The 22,731-nt window shown below is 40.2% G+C and overlaps 1 protein-coding gene across 3 annotated transcripts in view; it reads left to right on the top strand.

Annotated features, from left to right (window-relative positions):
- The window catches only part of cacna1c (calcium channel, voltage-dependent, L type, alpha 1C subunit), a 149,703-nt gene that overhangs the window by 58,407 nt on the left and 68,565 nt on the right, over positions 1-22,731 (top strand). For all 3 annotated transcript variants that reach the window (XM_026326405.1, XM_026326403.1, XM_026326404.1), the window contains one exon: positions 22,122-22,261. In XM_026326405.1, the coding sequence (XP_026182190.1) occupies positions 22,122-22,261 (140 nt within the window). The remainder of the gene's footprint in view (positions 1-22,121; positions 22,262-22,731) is intronic.

Here is a 22,731-nt window from a genome sequence, read left to right on the forward strand (position 1 = left end):
CACACAGGAGAGCGCACACACTTTCAAACTGAGGTGCTGCAGCTCTGCTCTGTTTACCATGTTTGGAGAACGAAGGTGAACAAATGATAGAGCGAGAGAAAGTCTCCTCAGTGTTAAGATGACATTTTAATGAGTCAAAAAGGCAAAGAGGGATAAAGGAGGAGCGCAGACATAGAAAGGAGAGATTGTCTTGTCTCTGGAAACACAAAACTGCATGGCATATATGATTATTCTAGCCATTTTAGTGTATGAATTTACATGCTGTTTTAATTATCAACCACAGGCAGCTTTCTTGTTGGTGCTTTATTATAATATCCTAGAATTATACCCGTCTGTGGAGTTTTCCATAAGTGTCACTGTCTCACTCTAGTCACTTCTCTTCGGTAATTGTCATCTTTGAGCTACTTGACGTCTCCCTGTGTGTACATTAATTGGAGAGGCATAAGTCAGTGAATGTGAAAGAGGAAACACTATTAAAAGCCTTATTCAAAGTCACTGTGATTTGGCTGCTATTTATGAATTCGGTACTTGGGAAATGACATGAAATCAAAGCCAAAACGATAAAGTGAACTTTGCTCAGTTGTTTGTATTGCAGGCATATTGATATTAAACACACAGTGATGTTATATTATAAAAAAAAGAGTACAAAAAAAGTACATTAACTCTTGCATAATAATCTAGGGGTTGGTAATAACTGGGATGCTTGTGCAAAATTAGTGATGCCTTGTTTTAAAAAATGATTTTAGTAGTAGCAGTAGTAGATCTTGTGGTACTGTAGCAGCAGTGAGTTGCTCTGTTTGAGATTTGTGTGTGAGGGTGGCCTCCACTCCTCAACTGGTCCTCATATCATAGAGGAGCTAATTGGAGAGGAATTACCTCAACAGGTCTTAATGGCATGCTAGCTACAGACACAGAGGGCTCTCTCCTTCAACAGTAATGAGTCAAACTCTCAACATCTCTCAGTGGCTTGCTCTCAATTACCTGTTGCAGGGTCTTGGTAATGGCTCAAGAGTAGACAGCAGAACGCTGTAGTTTATGGACAAAATCTAGACAAAGAAGATTAAATTACATGGAAATATTTTGAAGGCATAATTATGTAAAGCAGGTTTTTATACTTGAAAAGTAAGAAGTGCATTTGTGTAGAGTATTATATAGCTACAATTAGATGGCTGATCAAGTGGCATGACTATAGAACTGCTGTATTTTTCAAATTGATGTAGAGGTTTACAGTACAGTGAGTATAATCAGTATAATGACATGAAAGACGTATGGTGAAACCACACACACACACACGCACACACACACACACACACACATGCACGCGTCTGTTGCTTTCTTTGTCAGTGGATCACTGACCTTGGCAGAGAAGCTGGTATTATTGGCTGTCTCCCTGTGGTTTGTGTGTGTGTGTGTGTGTGTGTGTGTGTGTGTGTGCGCGTGCGTGCGTGCGTGCGTGCGTGCGTGCGTGCATGTGTGCATGCATGTGTGCGTGAGTGTGTGTGTGTGTGTTTGGCCTGTACTGTCCTGTAGGCCATGTTGTTGCCCTAGCCTGGTGTTATAGTCCATCTGTCTAGGCTGCTAGCCAAACAGCTCTCTCCGCTCCCTCTCTAGTGGTTTCATCATGATGGTTGTTGAATCTGTCTAATAGAAATGATACAGCCCTCTGGTGGAAATCCAGTCTTTAATTGAAACATCTCACTTTACCATGCTAGATGGATCCTTGTCAAGCAAAGAACTGTATGTAAATCTTATTTGTTAAAGAAGATTTTATGTTTACTATTTATTCATCTAAGGAAGGTTTGCAAAACATGATAATTCCCTCATTCCTTCAATCTCTGTGGCCACTGAGCTGAAACAGTAACAGCTGGTGGCTAAGTGCCTTGCTCAGGGGCCTCTCAGTAACAGTGATAAAGAAAATGGAAAGGATTTTCTCCTTAAGTTTCTACCACATGTGAGAATAGCTGCAGTGTTTCTGGTGTGTTTTTGACCAATTGTGCAGACTGTGGAATTACAGAAGGTGACACGAATAGAATAGATACATATTGCGAACAATCATGTGGAAGGTGTCTGTGCTTTCTGCTTGTGTGTTTATGTATTTGTATATGTGTCTGAGTCTGCATGCTGTATTGTACGTGCACTGACCTGTGTGAATTGGGACTCTGTGTGTGACCAGTTGTTACATCAGTTCCTATATACAGTCACTCCTTGACTTCGCTCTGTTTTGCCTACAGGGCATAAAGACTAGTCCAGCAGACAAAACTGTGGTACTTTATGTCTTGTTATATAAAAATAGGCCTGCACTTCGTGACAAACCTGACTTTATCTTCTTGTCATCTGTCAGCTACGCTTGTTGTACAGACGTTGTGCTTGTACACCAAGACATTTTCACAATAAAAGGCTGTACTTTTCGGGGGTAGATTGAAGCACCTGCAAATCATCAGGACACTCCTGTCCTCCTATCTCTCAAAAACATTAGGTTTTAAGTAAAACTTTGTAAATAAAGGATTAAAGCTGACTCATAACTCAACTAAAAACCCACAGTGCAGTTCATTTCCATTGCCAGCAATAATTTTTTTTAAGCGTAGGTGTAAATGTTTCTAATGGTGAATATTTTGTTTTGGAATGATGTACTATACAGACCATCCTTCGATCAACAGGATTTTTTATACACTTTTAAAATGGTTCCAGAAACTCTTTATTTGGCTTCAGCAGAACCCTTTTAATGTGATTTACAGCTATGCGGAATATAAATATCAGGGCACTTCACTGCCACATTTTTACATGAAGTTATTTTTCCTTCTCTAAAAAATTCAACCTTACCCTTTGGCAACAGGATAAATAGAACTCTCTCTCCAAGGTGTTGGTCAGCCTTCTCAGGGATCTCACACACACATATACATGCACACATACACAGAGAGGAAAGGGTAAAAGGAACGAAATGAGTAGGGAGAATGTGAACAGGCAAGAATGGAGCCAGATGTTGGGACAGAAGAAGAAGAAAATGAAACGAGATGGGGAGAGAGAGAGGGAAAGAGAGGTGTGCAGACTTGGTATGAGGCTGACCTAGATAGAAGAAGAGGATTGGACACACTATGTCTCTGCAGGGACACCGTCACAGCTGCATTGGACTGTGTGTGTGTGTGGCTGTGAGAGAGTTTATGTGCATGTTTATGTATGTTTACAGCAGAATATATGATGTCGCTTTGCTTTCTTTATGGTATTAAAAAGTCTCCAAATCCTTTGAAAAGAGCTGAGTTCTTGTGAGTGTGTGTGTGTGTGTGTGTGTGTTTTACATGTGCTGTATGGTGAAGGAAGTGAGACAGAAAGATGAAGTCAGTGATCACAAGTGCAATCCTGAGTGAATAGAATATTGAGTAAGCTCTTTCCTTCAGATGAATTTGTTAGATTTAAGTTTAGGTTAGGGGTCATATAAGGGTAGGTTAAACATTTACAATGCTAGAGAGTATATGATGTGAAAGAATATCTTCAAAACGATGCAACAACAAATGTCTATATACAAAACAGTGTGTGCATGTGACAAAAATAATACATCAAAACCTGCGTTTTTCATTGGGGTGGAAACATAAGAGACACAAATGGAGTGAGGTAGCTAAAGATAGTATATCTGTACTTTGTACCTGTCATCGTTTCAGCCAGCAGTCAGCTGCTGTCTGTCTGAGCTTTCTTTATTTTTTGAAGCACATTAAGTTGCAGCATAGCAGAACCTATAGGCAAACCCATCAGCACAGTATACTGTACAGTTTTAGCATTCATATTTTTTACTCGAATGGGGCAATATGTATCAAAAATAACACAAAATAAGTAGTGAAATGAATCCATGCTGTGAGATGTTTTCTGTCATGCTCAGTCTTGATTAGTCGGACCTCTTCCTTACAAGCAGCCTTCTAGCTTTTAGAGATAAGGCAGGTTTAGGTGTTGAATTGCGGGATTGCTGATTGGACTGAGCACATTGACCTCATCTGAGTGTTGCTTTCACCAAGTTGCACAGGTCTCTATCTGTGAAGTGGTAACTGACTGAATCTGTTCCCTCCTCTTCTGTCCTCTCCTTTCTCCTCCTCTTTACCTTCCCTGTCCTCCTGAGTCCACTACAGCCTCTTAATGTTTTATGTGCTGAGTCTGGCTTGGAAGGAATGGAGGGAAGAAAAATTGGTGGAATTTTGGCAGCAGTTGGCATGCAAGTTAGTTTTGCTAAAAGACCTTGTGAATCTTGTGATTTGTGTTTTTGCTTTTATTTGTCTTCTTTTATAGTCTTTCATTTTCCACAGAAACACCTTTCCATAATTTATGACTTCTGATTTTTTTCCTGAAATTTTTTCTTAATTTTATTTTTCCCCATTTCCCCTGGTCCTTCTTCTCTCTTGCTAGATCTGAAAGGCAAATAGCCAGACTACATTTACTACTTGAACTAACTACATAGATACAACTGCATGCAGCCTGAAATAGGGAGCTATATAAAGTCTGTATCCCATGGTCTTTTTAAAGGTTGTTTCAGTAGCGATATGCTCTCTCTGCTGTACTCACTAAAGATTCCTTCCTATTCCCTTTCCTAAATTATTAACCAATCATGAGTCAGAAAAGCGTGTGAACAGGAAGTTCAGCATGGTGAAATATGGCCGCCAGCTCCTGCGTGCTTGTTTGAGGAAGACTCTGGGTAGAGGGACTGGGAACAGCTCTCGCTCTGTGTGTACAGTGTGTGAGAGTACGTGTATGTGTGGGACAGGGTGACGCATCATGCGGCAATAGTCTGAATATTTTAGCAGGAAACATTAGTGACGCTTTTCCCTCTCTCTTTCATCATAGTCTCATCATCGTGCTTTCTTTTCTCAACACTTTTCTCTGCCTCTTTCTCTTTTTCCTGCTCATGTGTGATGAAAAGGAAAAAAAATACTATTAGAATAGTAACAGTAACAGTCTTTCCTTTGAGTACAAAAACAAACACAGCTGTGCAGGACAGGACACACAAACATGCAGACTGCACTGACATTTTTTGTGCAACCTCAAAATGTTCCCCTTTCCAGCTTTGGTTCCTACTTTACTGACATCACAAGCATCATTAGCATCATTCATTCAGTATGTGTTTGTGTGTGCATGTGCGTGCGTGTGTGTGTTTATAGTACCATAATCTCTGTAGTATACACTATACACAATGTGAAGTGTTTGCAGTTTTACTGAGCATTCAGCATAATAGCCTGCAGCATCCCTACATCTCAGATCCTCTTGTAGACCCAATAAATCAAGTTTTATTCTGTGTGTGTTTTTGTGTGTCTGTGTGAGTGTGTGAAAGAGAGATAAAAAGAGAGGAAGAGAGATGGAAAAAGTGAGAAGAGTAAGATTTAATTCCTGTTTTGGAGTTTTTGTGTGTAAAACATTCTCTCTTTTGTTTCATTACGTAGCACGTGCAGAAACAAAGCCAGCTGTTCAAACAATACACGCACAGTCGAGTCCCGCTGGGCTGTTCTTCTCTTGGCTGATCGTTCTGCAAAGTTGGCTCATCTATACTCACAAAAAGAATCAAAAACACATACATACACATACACAATCATTCAGCTATGAAGAACCCATGAAAATGCATGAACATCAACTATTAACACTTAAAAACCGAAGTATGGGAGGTGTGCAGCAGAAAGACTACAGCAGATGATTACTAACTTCAGCCACACATCATCATTCACACATGCATTTGTAATTTCCACAGATATTCACATGAGCAATGCCTGAGAGCTGTCAGAGAAGAATGAGGAAGGAGATTAAAAGTGTTCCAGTCAGAATTTCAAATGTCTTCATGTTCATTACATTTCCATATGTTTTCAATATTATTTTCATCCAATGTCTGCACATACACACATGCATCATACAATATACCACAATATCTCTAAATTTACAAACTTGTTGCCTTGGAAACACTGAAGTAGGCTTTCTGCCAGCTAGTTAACACAATGGAATTATAGACACGTGTGTGTGTGTCAGTGCATGTGTGTGTGTTGGGCACGGCAGTGGAATTGTGGGTATGTTCTCTCCACATGCTGTGTTGCCTCTCTGCTGTCTCACTGCCAAGATACTGATAGCTTCAAGATGTAAAAGAGAGCGAGAGTGGCTACAAGGAGAATACAACAAGAGGGGAAAAAAATGACACAAAGTGGACAAAATGTGAAATAAAACAAGCCAGAGACATCTTGCTACTGCTTGCTTCACTGAAACCAAGCCCTGATAATTCACTGGAGACTCACAAATCACAGCACGGGTTTTAAAAGGCAACGTCAACCTTCTCCAAGGAGACTATTTAAAATGAGCTAGAATGAGCTCAGTGCCATTACATGACTTTATTACACAACCAACATGTTCCTGTGGTTTGTGCCAGTCTGCAGGAAGGTGTACACACTCAGGTGAACTGAGAATTACATAAAATCAGCAGATGTCAGTAGAGTATTTACCTTTAAGATTCGATTTGATTAGACCTGGTTTTATGGACATGTATCACTTACTCAACTCTCATTCCAAAATTATTGGTATAAATATTCTGCCTCTACTCATAAAATTTTAGAACCTGACTATAAGGATTTGTTTCCAGGGCATTCATGAGGTCAGGCATTGATGGTGGGCAAGCAAGTTCACATGTCCCATAGCCATGTGCAGGCCAGTGACATTCTTACACAGCAAATTTGGAAAACCACTTTTTTATTGCAACACAGTTGCAGCACAGTTGGAAACATGCTCGTCTACAATATCACTATATCACACATTACGTTAAAGTATCTATAGTAGCATCCATATACATTTTGCCATGTAATGTTTCATCTTGCAGACATGCAGTATAGGACTTTTTTGCAGATATTAAATCTGTTTATTCTAAAGCTCTTTTCACCAAAGCTGATCTTCTGCTTCAATGATCCAAAACCTGCTAAAGATATGAAAAATATATTTAAAAACAAAAAAAGTGGCAAGATCATGCAGCTAATCCTGCTAAGCTTTGAACAATGACCCAGAATATACTGTGTCCCTGCCCTAGGGGGAGTGGAAAAGAGAGCAGGAGTATGTTTGTGAGTGTGTGTGTGTGTGTGTGTGTGTGTGTGTGTGTGTGTGTGTGTGTGTGTGTGTGTGTGTGTGTGTGTTCCACAGCTTTTGCTACCCATTATTAGTTCAGGCTGCTGGTCTGAAACAGACCTCAGTCCCATTGCTCACTTGTGTGTGTCTTTGCAACATGACGTGATATGAGTCTATGTGTGTGAGTCCATATATTGGATGTATGGGTGTGCATGTGTGAGTCTTTTTGCCAGATGTCACAATATGAGTCAAAACCACAAATCCCAAATCACTCACACATTTACAACAGGGAGCAGAAGACTTAATGATTTTTAGTGTGTGTGACATAAATGACTCATCAATGCAGTAGTATACAGCACTGAGTTTTGCAGTCTTGTGTAGAGTATATGCACACACACATAAACAATTTGCGTAAGTATTTATGTAATTATATGAATAGACGAAGTACTGTAATGTGCTCATTTGTGTCCATTTAGAGTAAATACAGAATTTCAGGCCACATACATTTCAGTGTGAGCGGGTTGGTGCTGAGAGGATTAGTTAAGCTGGGTTTTTCATACACAGTGCAGTGTTCCTGTTTCCACAGGAAATTTCTCTATAAAGTGCATCTGAAAAGGGACTGTCAGATGAGGCAATGAAAGGGTATTCATTCATTCATGGAGGACAGTCATAATGGTAGCAGCCAAAATGTTAAGGAAACATCCTGGACTGGGAGCCCAGACCAGCAGGAAAAAACCCAGGCAGAAAAACTGAATGAGCAACACTCTCTGCTGGCTATGTAACTGTGGTCGAGTGGCCCTCGAGCAAGGCACTTAACCTCAGCAGCTTCAGTCAAGCTGCTCAGGGGCCAACAGTCAATAACTGCAGTTACACTGGGCATCTCCCAGGGGTGAGTGTGTAACATTTTAACTGAGGGGTTTGTTGCACAGGGTCTCTCTGCTGTGTTAACAGTCTGCCCAGTCACAGGATCTTTGGATTCAGTGTCAGCATCATCACTTTAGGAGCAAACATTTGAAGCAAACCTACTCTGAAAGAGTTAGCTTCAGGCAAAGATATCTATACATTTACCTGTCATAGGCATCCAGGTTTTTCTGCAGGCATGCTTGCACTAACACCCCTCCCCCTTTGTTTTTAATCTTACTTTTCTTCTTTTCATCACTTCTCCTTTTACATTTTCTTCTTCCTTTAGAGTAGCGTTTAAACAGGATTGCTGCAGATACAGTGTATGTGCTTGGGCACTTGGCTGTGTGTGTGTACCTTGAGTGTGTGTGTGTGTGTATTTTGGTATGTTGGGGGATTGTGTGAAGCCCTATAAATCCAGTTGTTGAATGCTTATTAACCCTGGTGCCCTTCGTTGTGCTTTTAGTGTATTAGCTTAGTACCATGAAATCTCGCTTTAGCTCCCTGCTTGCTTTCTCTCTCTGACAAACATACATAAAAGATGGCCACATGATAACAGAGCACTCCTGAATGGTTTAGGGAGGAAATGAGAGAAGAGGGGGAAAAGAGTCTTTCTGCCACACAGGTACGCTCAGTTATTGTATCTAAGTCCCACACACTTGCTCAAGCACATACACCTCCCCTGTCATTTCCCAAGTATCTACTATTCCACTCTCCACAACCCACATCCCTTCCTGTCACTACAGTACCTTGTCTTTCCCTCTCCTTTCCCATCAGCCATCTTGGCTCTAGACGGCCAGCATGGACCTTACCCCTTGCATCTCTTTCCTGCCAGCTGCAGAGAGATTGATGAATCAGAGGTTCCATGGAGGCCCTAGCGGGGTCTCTGAGGGGGCAGGTGTGGGGGACAGGCTTCATCGAACACCAAGCAAGCGGAACTAATGGGCATGCTCGGGAGTGAGTGATAGAAAGACGGGAGAGGTGTGTGTTTGTATAAGTGAAAATGTTTGGTAGATGGACTGAATGACAGAAAAGCGGCGGAGAAGCACGTAGAGATTTGGAAAAGTAAATATGCAAAATGGTTAAGGAAAGACTGAGTGAACAAACATCAAAGATAGGAAGGTCTGAAGGAAGACAGTGATGATTAAACAGCTCTAGCATGGAATACAGTACAGACACACCAACAGACAGATGAAAAAATACTGCAGGGGAGGGAGATGAAAACAAGATTTATGGTGTTGGAATAAGGACAGATAGAGGGACAGTGAAAGACAGAAAAAAGACAGGTAATGATTGAGACCCCTACTTCTAATGCTGATGATTCTCAGAGATGTTCTAGTATAGTGCATGTTAATATCTAAATAAAATGGGACTTAGTTATAAATACTAAATCTACATTTAGGTGGATGAAGAAACAATAATGGTGTAGTCAATGACCCTTTCAGACTTGTCCTGTTTTTCATTTTTTTGCCTCTGCTCTCTTCTTATCTCATTCCATACACCCTCTTTTAATTTAAGCCTCCACCTACTTTGTGCTGTTGCTGTTTGTTCCTTTTCCTCTACTGTTCTGTCCCTGACTCGTCCTCACTCAGGGAAACAAGTGGAAGAACTGAATATGTACTGCCCGTCCACGTGTTTCCATGATGGAGTTCACGTGTGTTCAGGGTCCATGTGTGTTTGCATCTTATCTGCTGTATATCATTGCGTCCTCCTCTGCGAGGCGTGTCCCTGTGCGTGGTCAGCCTTGTGACATCACCCTCTAACAAACCATTAGGACACTTCACCTTACAGATGTGCTTCCTATAGAGGGAAGAGGTTCAGGTTGCCATGGTGAGCAGTGAGCAGTGCTCTGAAGAGAAGCAGACTAACATGTAATTGTCTAGGTTTACATCAACATTCAAATCATAAAGCAATTGAAGGAATAATTGAAGTACGGTAGAGCCCAAAATTGTTCTGAGCTCTTTGATTTTGGTAATCCAGTTCAGGTTTTCTGTGCCGGGGCTAAACTATGGTGTTTTTTGCATGTTATCTAATTATAGCATGAGCACTTTAACATGAAAACAGAAATAAAGAAGTGGTATGTGATAGTGGGCCAATGGGAGGTTTATCCACACCGACTCACCATTTCTGTGTCAGACTCAGGCTCACTTGCAGTTTGAATGCAAGCAGAACAGAACCTTCCCAACCAACATATAGGTGCTGCACAATACTACAGCACATAATAAAACAAAGTTTAATATCCACTGTTATGCTGATTTCTTGTTTCTTTTTCAGCAAAAAAAGAAGATCTCTACTGTATTTTTGTGAGGCTTGCAGGAAACAGCATAAAACAGTCAAGCAGAGGAAACAAAGTGTGATAATGATGGAGGGATGGATTGTGAGAGCTGGTCAACATGCCAGACTCAGCAGCGGTTTACATCACAACACTGGGTGGAGAGTTAATGAGAGGCCAACTCACACACACACTGATAGACACGCACACACAAGGGGACCTGAGCTGAGCCAATCAAAATAATTCAATCAAAAACTAAAGTTGGCGTGCAAGCACAGCTTTTAATAAGCCACTGGTGTTGTAACCTATAACCCACACACACACACACACACACAGACAACACTGATGTACAAAACTATACCCAAAGGAACCACATGCAGAGGTTTGCAGACAGATACTGTAGACAGTGTTAAAAGAAAGACAAAATGTGTGTTACAATGGCAAATATTGTCTGTGTGTGCGCGCGCGCATGTGTGTGTGTGTGTGTGGACAACAGACAAAAACAGAGGGGAAGGCAGAGCACGTCCTTGTATTTAGACTTTTCTGATATACTACTGTCTGGACAAACTGTGTCTGTGACTGTGTGTTTGTATGTGTCTGACATTCCAATATCCATTATCATTCATGGCTCATCACATGCTCCCACTGACATACACACACACACACACACACACACACACACACATGCACACTCATTCATATACACACATGTACAGCAGGGACACAGTGTGTAGTAAGCAACAGCAAGGTTAAAGCGACAAGGAGACAGTGAAGGAGCTCATAAGAAAGGAGACAAATTTTATTACCCCTCTTTCCCTCCATCTCTCTTTCTATGCCTCGGCAGCATCATGTGTCACATTAGTTTGTTCTAGCAGACATGAAAGCACTAAATGTGTCATTGCTCAAGAATTCAAGGCTGAACATGATGAGATGTGGATGCTCATAGGCAACATAATTCTTTTTTTTTTTTTTTGATGAGTAATTCTGTTTTTGCAGTCTTCACATACAGTATGTCCTTTAAGTCAATTAAGTTATTAGAGATAATTTATTCCATACTAGGGGGTTTTCACTACAAAGCTGTTGCACCAAAATCCATCTGAGTTTAACACACTTGGTTATAAAATACCAGTGTCAATCACAATTGTTCCAGTTGATCTCAGGTAACAGTTGTTTTATTGCGTTTTAGAGCAAACTTCTCCTTGGATGCATTTTATAGTTGTTCCTTCAAGCTCCGTTTAAAAACCAGAAGCAGAGATTTATGAAATAAACATTGGAAGACTAACAAAAATGTTTTTAGTCTTAAGGGGCTCTCCCTCAGCTTGCAACCCTCTTCTGTCCCCTCCTCTTCCCGAGTAAGACACCCCAGAGTGCAGAGAAGCACAAGGAGTCCATTAAAAGTGGTCAGTCACATTACCATGGACTTTTAAGTGAGACTAAGGATAAAGTTAAGAACTAGGTAAAAAGGTGGGAGTGAACGTGCAGCTATGAAATACAAACATAAGCATTGATTTATTACACATATATACAAGCAAACCTGCACACAGAGGATTAAATTCATACAAGTGCATATTGATCAGCACATACTGTACATGCAAAAAAAAAAAAAACAACCACTGCTCAGGCTCATGAAAACCACGTGCAGGTTTTTTATATTATTTTTATTTTTTAAAAAGACCCCAGTCAGCACCAAACCCCGCACTCGACCACTACACAGTCAAACAACATCACGTCACAGCTGCATCACAACTGATCACCAAAGGAGGCCAATGCACATGTTTTTGCTGGACTTCCTCTTTTAACAAAGCTTTATATGGAGGGCCATGCCAGGTCTGTAATCACTAAAAAGCTAATTTGTAGTTTCATGCAGTACAGACGTCTCACACACAGGCACATTCTTCCACTCAATTACACACACACAAATATACACAGGCATATCCCCTAATTATGCCGCATTGACTGGTGAATGTGGGAGATGTGTGTCTGTGTGTGTCTTTCATGCAGTTAACGATGGCCATGTCTGTACCGTATGTAACAGGGCCACAAGCCACAGGCACTGTGTTCCCCACAGAACTGAAAGGGAGAGTGTGGGTGGTGTGCGTGTGCTTTGTTTTGCCTTTGATCAGAGAAATACATGCAGCACACACAAACAGCTCAAAACAGAACATTTTGTCTCTTTTGGTGGCTGTGGTCAGTGAAAACTTTTATTTAATTGGTAATAGGAAGGAGGCTGGAATGAGGACAGGAAAGAGCACATGCTGTTTTTACATAGGTTAATGCATATTTGCATGAATGTAGAAAAGGCTTTGCTCTCGTGGGTGCAGCATGGAGAACAGCCTGCAGGAAACAAAAGAAACCCCCTGGGCAGAGCATAGCCCAGCAGACTCATGCAGTATCACAGAAACGTTGAATATGCATAATGAACAAGGCAAGAGCTGCTATCATAGGTAAGGATAATTTTGGGGGTGATGCAGAAATAAATCAGCATAACCAGTCAGAGCAGCTGCAGCTGAATGATCAGAGAAGAGCGAGCGAGAGAGAGAGCTTGTCAGATTATATAATCCGACTCAGCTGATACTGATCAGCTGGTAGAGTGTGCGACTTCAGTGCACTGGCAGAACTAATGTAATGCTCTGCAGGTTCGCTCAGCTCTTCCGCCACTAGCACTTTTCTCCAGCATTTCTTCACTTTCAGACACTCTAATCATATCTGTGCCATCATTGCTACACCCTTTGTTGTTTGTTTGTCATATTTCATGATAGCTTTTAGACTTGACCAGTAGTCTACACTCTATTTCTCCATATCTCTGTTGTCTGTGTATTTGTTGTCACCTCGTCACTCTCTTAATGTGTTGCATCAATAATCCATCTATATTCCACACTTGGCTCTTTCCCTCTATCATTCCTTTCTTGCTTTTTCACTTTTTGACCCATCAAATCAAATATGTTAAATACCAACATAAGATGAGTTGGTAACCTTTCTTCTCTCTACATCCCCCCTCCCGTCTTGGCTTATCTTAATTACTTTCTTTTTATATTTCACTTTTTGCTTTCTTGAAGTGAAGTTTGTCTTTTTATAGCTCGTGGGTCGCTGTTTCAACAGTGCTACTATGGTAACAGCAGGGGAGTGGGTGTTAGCAGCTAATCCAGTTTGGGTGTGATGATGGCATTGCTATGGCACCCAGTAGAAGAGCTACCCAAGCTTTCGTCTCTTCATCAAGGGGTCGGGAGGCCAGGGGGTAAGATGTTGGGATTTCACTCTAGTCAGGATTTACTTGAAGCGGTCATAGTTCTCGTGTTAACACAGTTTCTGAGTTTTGGCTGAGCAATCTAAATTAAAACATCTTTTAATTCCTATAAAGGATCCAAAAGTTTCTAGTTGCCATAGTTTCCTACTCTTTCCTGCATATCTAAACTACTTCAAGGAAGCTTTCTGTACTGCACACATACACAAGATTTTTCTGTAGAATAACAAAGAAACCCAAAGTGAAACACAAACTCACAGAATTACAGTAAACGAATGTCTCGTAATAGAAAGTATAAATAATTAAGCAAGTAAATACACCATAAGAAGCCTAAATAAGTTTGAGTTATTTTTTTAAAGCTAAACTATTCAGTGTTGTGGATCCGAAAGAGGGCGATCATACATTTCCCCTGCTGTGGGGAGATTTTTATCACCTTTCAGCTCATTGTTTTGGTTTTACGATACAACCCACAGCTTTAATTTTCAGTTCAGTCCCACCACCTTTCTCTGCCTTGTTTTCAAAAGCAGCTGGCAGCTGTTTGCAGTGAAAAGGCTCTGATAAACCCATTGTACAGTATTCACTCAACACCGAACAGCACTCAAATCAGTGACAGCTGATGTACATATTGGAACAGAGCTAACAGGAAGGTGATGTTGGACTTTTGATGTTGTCGGTGCTCCATATGAATTCTGCTTAATGTAATGAAACACATTTTGTTTTTACAAGATTATGAGACCTGAGGTTAGTTCACATTTATATACAGTATAAATAATGACCTTCAATGGAACCATGGTTTCTTTAGTTATGAATTTACACCTCTGTGTGTTACACACACCTACACACACAGACACACACACACGTCAGTGTTTTCGCATTGTATCTCTGTTTCTCCATTTTCACTGCGTTGTGCTCTGGTCTCGCTCCACTGGACATTAACCAGGGGAGGAATGATGGAGCAATTCTCAACGCAACACGCAAACACACAGACACACACCCTCATTCACAGACAGGGCTTTTCCAGCACTCTGCAGGGAGATAGAGTGGTGTGTTTGGTTGTGATAGGAGCAATACAAGCAATTGAATGTAGAGAGAGAGAGAGAGAGAGCGCATGAGAGACCAACGCAGAGAGAGAGAGAGAGAGAGAGAGAGAGAGAGAGAAGCTTATTTGTCATTCAGGGGAATCTTGTACTGCACAAAATTTGGGATATTGGAAAGGCAGAAAATTAGGACATGGAAGTAAAGCTGTTTGGCAAGTATTGAATCAATATTTCCTGTGGTGATTCTAACGAAAGTCAGTGCTGTTGAGTTTTCTAACCTCTAGTGATTAATAATTTATTTACCTTAAAAACTTAGAAATTTCAGGTTGTGTTTCTCAGTAGTTCAATTTCTTTTTCATTGTTAAGTTTAAAATATCAATCAACGTCATTGACCAATGGCTCTTGGCCCATCCTGTATCATGTCTGAGGAGACCATATGCCAACACAATGGGATTCTCACACACACTTACACACACACACATCTGTGAACACATACACTCTCACTGCAGTGTTTGATCTCAGTGGATAAAGAAGGCTAGGAGGTCAAATTCAGTCCTGTCTCACACACCACATATCCCACATTGTCATTGAACGCCTGTGTGGCTTGTGTTGTGTTCTCATATTGTAGCTACTGGTAGAAACTGTTATTAAGCTTCTTTTACAATGAGGATTTTGTGCTACGGTTACGACTTTTATTTGTATACGTCTGTTTGTGGTCCCTAGTGACTTTGTTATTTTGTGTGTTAATTTGGCCTGTGTGTACTGTACATACCATCAACAACCAGAACCAACCTGTAGCTGAACCTTTAGTGCACAGGTATTAGAAAAAACAAATCACAGCCCTTTATCTATTGTTGTGTGCTAATATTGTCATTTTTTCACATTTTCTAGGAATTTGAGACAGTGAAGCAAATATACAGGACTAAGTTAATTCTCAAGTTATGAGCATTGGACATTAAATCAAATAATATGTGATCACATATATGGGGCAAACAATGTAATGACATTTAAACGTAAAATTCTTAGCAAATGTAGTTACCATTATGACGGCAGCTAATTATTATCAGTTACGTTGATTATGTTCTCATAACTTTGTATGTTCTTGTCATTCTATAGTTCCTCTCAAGCACTCCCTCTTCTTTATAGGTCACAACAACATAATTAACCCAGGAGACATATTTGAAGACTCACAACACACACACACACACTCACACACTCTCTGTATCGTGAGTCATGCAGTGAGTTACAGAGTGTAGTAATCTATCTTGTCCTGACACTTTAGCGAGCAGCTACTCCCATCTTGATGCACTACAGTGATCTGTGTGTTTGTGTGTCATGTCACTTTGTCTTCATTTGTACCTTAGTTTGTGGGTCTGCCCGCATGTGTAAATACATGTGTGTGTGTGTGTGTGTGTGTGTGTGTGTGTGTGTGGACAGGCTGTGCAGCATCTGTCTCCCTGCGCGGTGAGGCAGGAGACAGGAGAAGTCGTGATAAGTCAGCACAGACACACACAAACATCCAACCCCCAGAATGTAGAACTGGAGAAGTAGCATTTTGTATGTGAGAGGGAGAACAGGAAAGAGGGTGTTTGTTGTTAGTTGGGATCGAGGGATGAGTGAAAGCAAAGCAAGAGAACGTTTCTCCACCTTTTTCACCTTGGCGTTTTCATTTTCCTTTTCTTCATATACAGTATATAACTCGTTTTCCTCCTGCATCTCCTCCTTTCTTTCTCTCCCTCTCTTTTTTCAAGGGTACCAGTTACCTTCCCCTCAGACACCAACTAGCATACACACGTTCACACATTTATTCGCACACCACTATCACACACACTGGCTGTCTTTATGAGATGATTTATGCTGTTGTGTTCTTTTATTTTTAGAACAATTACTCTGTTTCTTCTCTACTTTCTTTTCTGTCTCTGTCTGTCTTGTTCTCTCTTTCAAGTGCCCCTTATTTCTATTTTACCATCCTTCACTAAATATTGTTTCATGGTTTCAGCACCTCAGTTTGTATTTGCATTTTAAATGTTTGTTTTGTTTTGTTTCTTTGTTTCTTACTTTCTCTGTTTATCTGCTAGCTTCAGTGGTTGTTGCCTGGAAACAGGAGTTTTTGTCTGTAAAGTTTGATATTCAAAATACTGGAGGAAACAAAAACCAAACAGAAGAGGACAAAAAAAAAAGATTTATTAATGCAGTGTCCACATTAATGCAAAAATAAAAAAAATAAAAAAGATTGTTTTCTTTTGGAATAGTTTTAACCTGAACTAGCACCAGTCGCTGAGCACAATAACATGTGGATCTGTTGGATGCAAAAGTAAAGGTTATGGCTGTGTGTGTGTGTGTGTGTGTGTGTGTGTGTGTGTGTGTGTATGTGTGGTTGAGTGTGATGAATTCCATGATGCTCTAGTTTCCTTAGCACCAGTTCACTGGCATCTGAGAGTGCCTGGGTAGCAACATTGACCTCCTGGTTGAACCTCTGTGCAGGTAGACACATTATGTGACCTCTTCATTGTGTGCATTTGTAGAAATTGTCAGAATCTGGTGGGGTGGGAAGAAAACACTTTTCATTTTCCTAGTCACAGAGCAAAAGGCTGCAGACACTGAGATGACTGATAATATATACGCTTTACTACATAGAGTTTAACATTGAGAGTGCCATTTTGCCTCCTCACATGAGAAATGTTAACCTCTAGGCTGATGCCTCCTGAATGATTGTCTTCTCCTGCTCTGCTCTTCTTTCTTCTCCTGAGTGACTATAAAAATCTGGTGGCTGTATGACTGTGCATAGCAGAAAATTCCCTCTTTTTATGGCCGTTAGCTGCACTGAACTCTTCAGTTAACAAGAAGATTGTTTTAAGTACTGACACAGTGACCTAAAGAGCTGCTGTTTTTCACCACTGTGGGTTTCATTTCAATGATGATAAGGCATTATTAATCAAGAGCTCCACATAAGGGTTGTCAGCTTAGATTTTAAGTCATGTTTTATCTTCGCACTGTAGCAGATTTTACCATCGAAAAAATAGACCCAAAACCTGACCTATGATTCAGGTACCACCAAAAATTATTAAAAATCATAAATGGGATATAAATATGATTACATTTTTTTTTTAATCTACTACACTGTACGTCACTTGTCTTAAAAGTTTGTAAAAGTCTTAAATTTATATATGAAAGCTTTATTAAACCTACTGTAAGTTCAATACTGTCAACTTGTTGCAAGTGGTATACAAGTACTGTATCTGACATGGATCACTGGAGTAGCCAGTTTCACACACACACACACACACACACACACACACAATTCCGCACACATACTGTACAACAGCACACACTGCGCACATGGACACACGTGCATAAACAACACAATCGAATGCACACACACACGCACACACAAAATAGGAAGTCTGGACTCAAGAGTAGTAATTAGGACTATGTGCTGTGGATATTCTTGGTACAATACTGATCAGTGTCATCTGTGTGTGTGTGTGTGTGTGTGTGTGTGTGTGTGTGTGTGAGAGAGAGAGAGAGAGAGAACGTCTGATGCTGCAGCCCACAGTTTCCATGGTAACACCTGAACCCCTCTTGGTCTCTATGGTAACTTTCTCTCTCTGGCAACCACAGAGAGAAAGAAAGAGAGGGATGAGTAGAGGAAAGAGAGGAGTGAGGGAAGAGCGAGACAGAAACGGGAGAGAAGGAGTTAACAGAAAGACAGAGAAAACTTTTAGTAATGTTCTCTTCATAACCGAGCGTCAGAATAAAAGTTGCACGTGGATCTACGAGTTCTGCTTGTGTTTTTATGGTTTTTTTTTGTCTCAGCCTCTAGTTTTGTCACGTTACAGCTTCACACTGGAAGGGGGATTTTAAGTCAGAAACAAGGTTGCTGGTTTGAATCCTTATATCCTTAAGATGCTGGAGCAATAAAGAGGAGAAGCTTTTATGAATAATATTTCTTACATAGTAGCTGCCTCGTACAGCAGTTGTATAGTTGTGGTTGTCAAAAACACATTTGTTCTCTTGTACAAAAAACTTTGGGTAACCTTAAAGTTAAAAGTCTGGACCACTGTTGGCTTTTTTGCCCAATGTGACTTTCTTAGCCATGCTGATGTGCATCAGATCTAGAAATGATCTAGATTATTTATTATCATCTATTAAGTTCAAAGGTTCTAATATAATAGAAGATAAAATAAAAGCTAATAGAATTTTCTGTGGTACACAGTTTTGGTACTTTGTCTTTTCTTCTCCTTAATGAACCCTGCACCCTTTGCCTGTTAATTGGATGCACACTACCAAAGTGCACAAGCCCAGACTCTTGTATGCAGTTTCACTGTGTTGCTACTCCTGAATAAATCATTACCGGATGTTGGCAGTGTGTTATTGTATAACTGTACAGAAATGTTTCCTGTCTAAGCAGAAACAAGCCAGATTCTGCAGGGGTTTCCTGCTGTTTACAAGACAGAGACGAGTTCAGGTCTGCACCACTGCAATTCTTGGATTTTGGAATTTCATTTTCAGGGCTGACTCAATTACAAACTGCATGAGTTAGATATTTTTTGCTGTCAGGTGTTGAGTCCACCTTTCCCTTACTGTAAATGTATGTGCTGTTAACTTGCATGTGGGCTCTTTCAGAAAAGAGCTTAATGGTTAATCCTATCCAGCAGCGCTCACTCACACACAGAAGGTCATGGCAGGCAGAAACACTGTCCCACTGTATGGTAGAATGTCAATTCTGTAATCTGATTGGCCTAGTTGATGGATAGGCAGTTTGGTTGACCTATCACAGATAACTGAATTATTGCTCCTACATACTCACCTTTCTGTCATTCTGTCTGCCTTCTTCTTCTTCCTCTAACTCTGTCTCTTAGTCTTCCTCTCTTGGTCCATCCTCCTCCTCTCTCTGGCTCTCTCATTTCTTTCCAGTCACTAACCAGATTACTCGTACCCCTTATGGATTTTGCCCTTTATGGGTCTGTGTGAACAGTAGAAAAAGAGGCAGAGTAGTGAGATGTGCTTGTGTGTGTCAGGCTGAGCTGTTCCTACCAGATGTTTTTCTCTGTTTTATTCTTCAGAGCGCCGCACTGTCTGCCTGTCACTGGCAGATACACAGCCTGTGTGTGTTTGTGTATGTATCTGTGCGTGTTTGAGAGAGAGAAAGTAGTAAAGAGCTTTTGTGTTTGTGAGAGGGAGGATATGGGTGTATGTGTGTCTGAGATTAATTACTTTCCCATGGACTACTAAAACTCAACGTGTGGCGGAGGGTCTGCAGCGCGAATGATGAATACAAAAACAATCAATTCCCGAGTCTCTGAAACTGACACACACGCTCACAGATACACACAGATAGAATAGTAAGACAGGTGTTTAATGTTAAAATCTTGATCTTTATCTGGGAGATGAATACCTTTGTGCCAATAAAGAACACTGGATGGACTTGAATTAAAATGAGAGGAGGTTAGAGAGACAGGAAGAAGTTTTAGACAAGCTTTCTGAGCAGCCCATTCAAGTGCAGAATCCCTGGCCTAAAAATCAACTTGCCTTTCAAGTTGTCTGTCTTTCGAGCTGTGCAAATGCTCCGTATTATCATTCAAGTCTTCCCTGCCAATGTCAAGCTTCTTGAGCATTTGAAATCACAGTTTGTATGATAATCACATCATTAAAAACAAAAATACAAAGCATGAGGCCTTTATTAATATCTAGCTGTTGTAAGCTGGTGTCAGCTGTGATTCATAAGTCATTTTCGATGCAGTGCATGCTGACAGTTACATCTATATGAAAGTCTGAGAATCCTCCCTGAATAAACAATTTAAACAAACTTAAATTTGCAGTACAAACAGAACAGTGGATCCATAGCAGAACTAGGGTCACATGAAGATCTGATTCTCGTTGCTCAACATATATGTGTGCGCTATGTAACAGGGCGAAATAAGAGGCTGTTTTGCTGAACTTGCTTAACATAGACAACAGTCTTAATGGCAAATCTTTTTCTTTTCTTTTACTCGATACTAAATATGTGAAATATTCCGCATATTAAAAATAGACTGTAAGTGTTAAATATAGAACAATATTTTCTCTGTACTGCTTGGCCTTTAGAATTGACATTTATTCTTGTGAGAAGCCCAGTCGAAGGTAATGGGAATCATGGGATAATCCAAAATGGGGGCTGTAGAATGAATATAATATCTATAAATATGCGAAAATATATGCAATAAAATAACTTTTTGAATTATGAAATGAACTTTTGCCAAAGTGTTTTTTATTTCATTGCAGTATGTTTTTAACAGTAATGCTAATGCCAATAACACCTACAACATCAGTGAATCACATCCTTTTAGCATGTTTTGCAACTTCTGTTTCATTCATTCATTTCTTAATTGCTTGAGAATATCTTTAACATTACCAGGCTTTTCAGCACTAAAATACCACAGTAAAATATAACACTTAAGCCCGACTAAGGTACTTGTGATATTAAGTTGTCTCCTACTTATAGTGCACCTGCTATGACAGCATCATTTTAGGAGGATTTTTGCTTCAGTCTGTGAAGCTTTTTTTGGTAAACTTGGACACATTCAAACACCCTGTCCCTCCAGATTCAGGTTTACTGAGTTCTTCCCAGGGATGAGACCGAAGCCTGGAGTGACCTGGCTGGCCTTCTGTCCCAAACCTCTGACCCTCAGCATGTTTGTGTCCATGGGAAAACAGTGGGAACTGGAGGCAGACCAGGGGCTGAGATGGATGGATAGATGGATGAATTGAGCTAAAAATATTTTCAGAAAAAGGAATTGTGTACCTTAGAGGGATAGGAACAGGAATATTTTTAAATATAGAACATGTTCTGTTTTGTTTACACTGTGGCTCAGTAGTTTTGTTTGTTTCAATGCCTTGAACTCATTTTAGCTATAAACTTGAAAAAAACTTAGTAAAAACTTAGTAAAACTTAGGAAGCAAATATGACACATGATTAGGTGGATGAAAGATGAAGGATTTTTTGGAAGTGTACAATGGTCAGAAAGTTATATAATCCCCCCCTCTCTTTCTCTCAAGGCCATTTGAGGACATTTCCCAGGACCCCTTTAGGCAGGGGTCATCACTATGACAACAATCTTCTAGAAACTTTGTAGTAGAGGAGTTGTGTGTACGTGTATGTGCATTTGTGTGTATATAGAAACACACATCCATTTCCCTTTTCAGAAAGTCTCCTCTTAGGACAGGAAGGGAGCTGCTTTGATTAAATAATCAAAATGCTTTGATTGTGTAAATGATTACAACTTAGACAAATACATGTTCACACATAAATAATCAAGCACACACACACACGCACACACACACACACACACACACCACGTACACACACGAGAAGCCACATAAACTGTAGTAGGACATCTTGTTCAGACTGATAAACTTAGAGGAGTAGGGCAGTAAGTGTCCAGCACTGTTAGTACTGTACTCACAAGTCACATACAAGGTCTTAAGAGTTGATGTGGACATTAATAAATAATGTCAGGACTGTTATAACTGTTACTGACAGTTGCTCTAATGAATCCACCTATCAAATGGAAAATACTTTTTTTTTTCTACAAATAAAAGGACGTGTCTTCTTTGTGTCTTTCTGCAGGAGCGTGTGGAGTATCTGTTCCTCATCATTTTCACGGTGGAAGCATTCCTAAAAGTAATAGCCTACGGCCTGCTCTTCCACCCCAACGCCTACCTGAGGAATGGCTGGAATCTGCTCGACTTCATCATCGTAGTCGTAGGGTGAGTGAATAGAAACACAGAGAAGAGGTACTGTAAATACTGTGACATGTTATTTTTAATGGTCCTATGTTACTCCTAAGTGTTCTGCATAGTTTAATGGAGGGAACAAAGAATATAGCAGATATTGTGTAACTGTAATCACCTGTGTTTTCCAAGGGCTTTTAAAAGTACTATCTGACACATTTTTAAACAGCAGCACAACACTGGCAAATGAATCATAGTACTTTGGTCCAATTACTGTCAACAAATGAAACAACAGCCAAGGCACCCTCTGTCTAATGCCAGGGGTTTTCATAGTGCTAGAGTCTGACAAAATAAAGTCACACTTCCCATGATTCATGTAGCAGAGACAAGGAAACAACTGCACTACCTTATATCCTTAATAACATTTATTCTCATAAGCTTTGTTTATAAATACTATTTATATTTTTCCCCTCAATCTCACAAATGTAACTTCACTGGTGGCAGTG

The sequence above is a fragment of the Mastacembelus armatus genome, chromosome 23 (genome assembly GCF_900324485.2).
Source record: "Mastacembelus armatus chromosome 23, fMasArm1.2, whole genome shotgun sequence".
Lineage (NCBI taxonomy): Eukaryota > Metazoa > Chordata > Actinopteri > Synbranchiformes > Mastacembelidae > Mastacembelus > Mastacembelus armatus.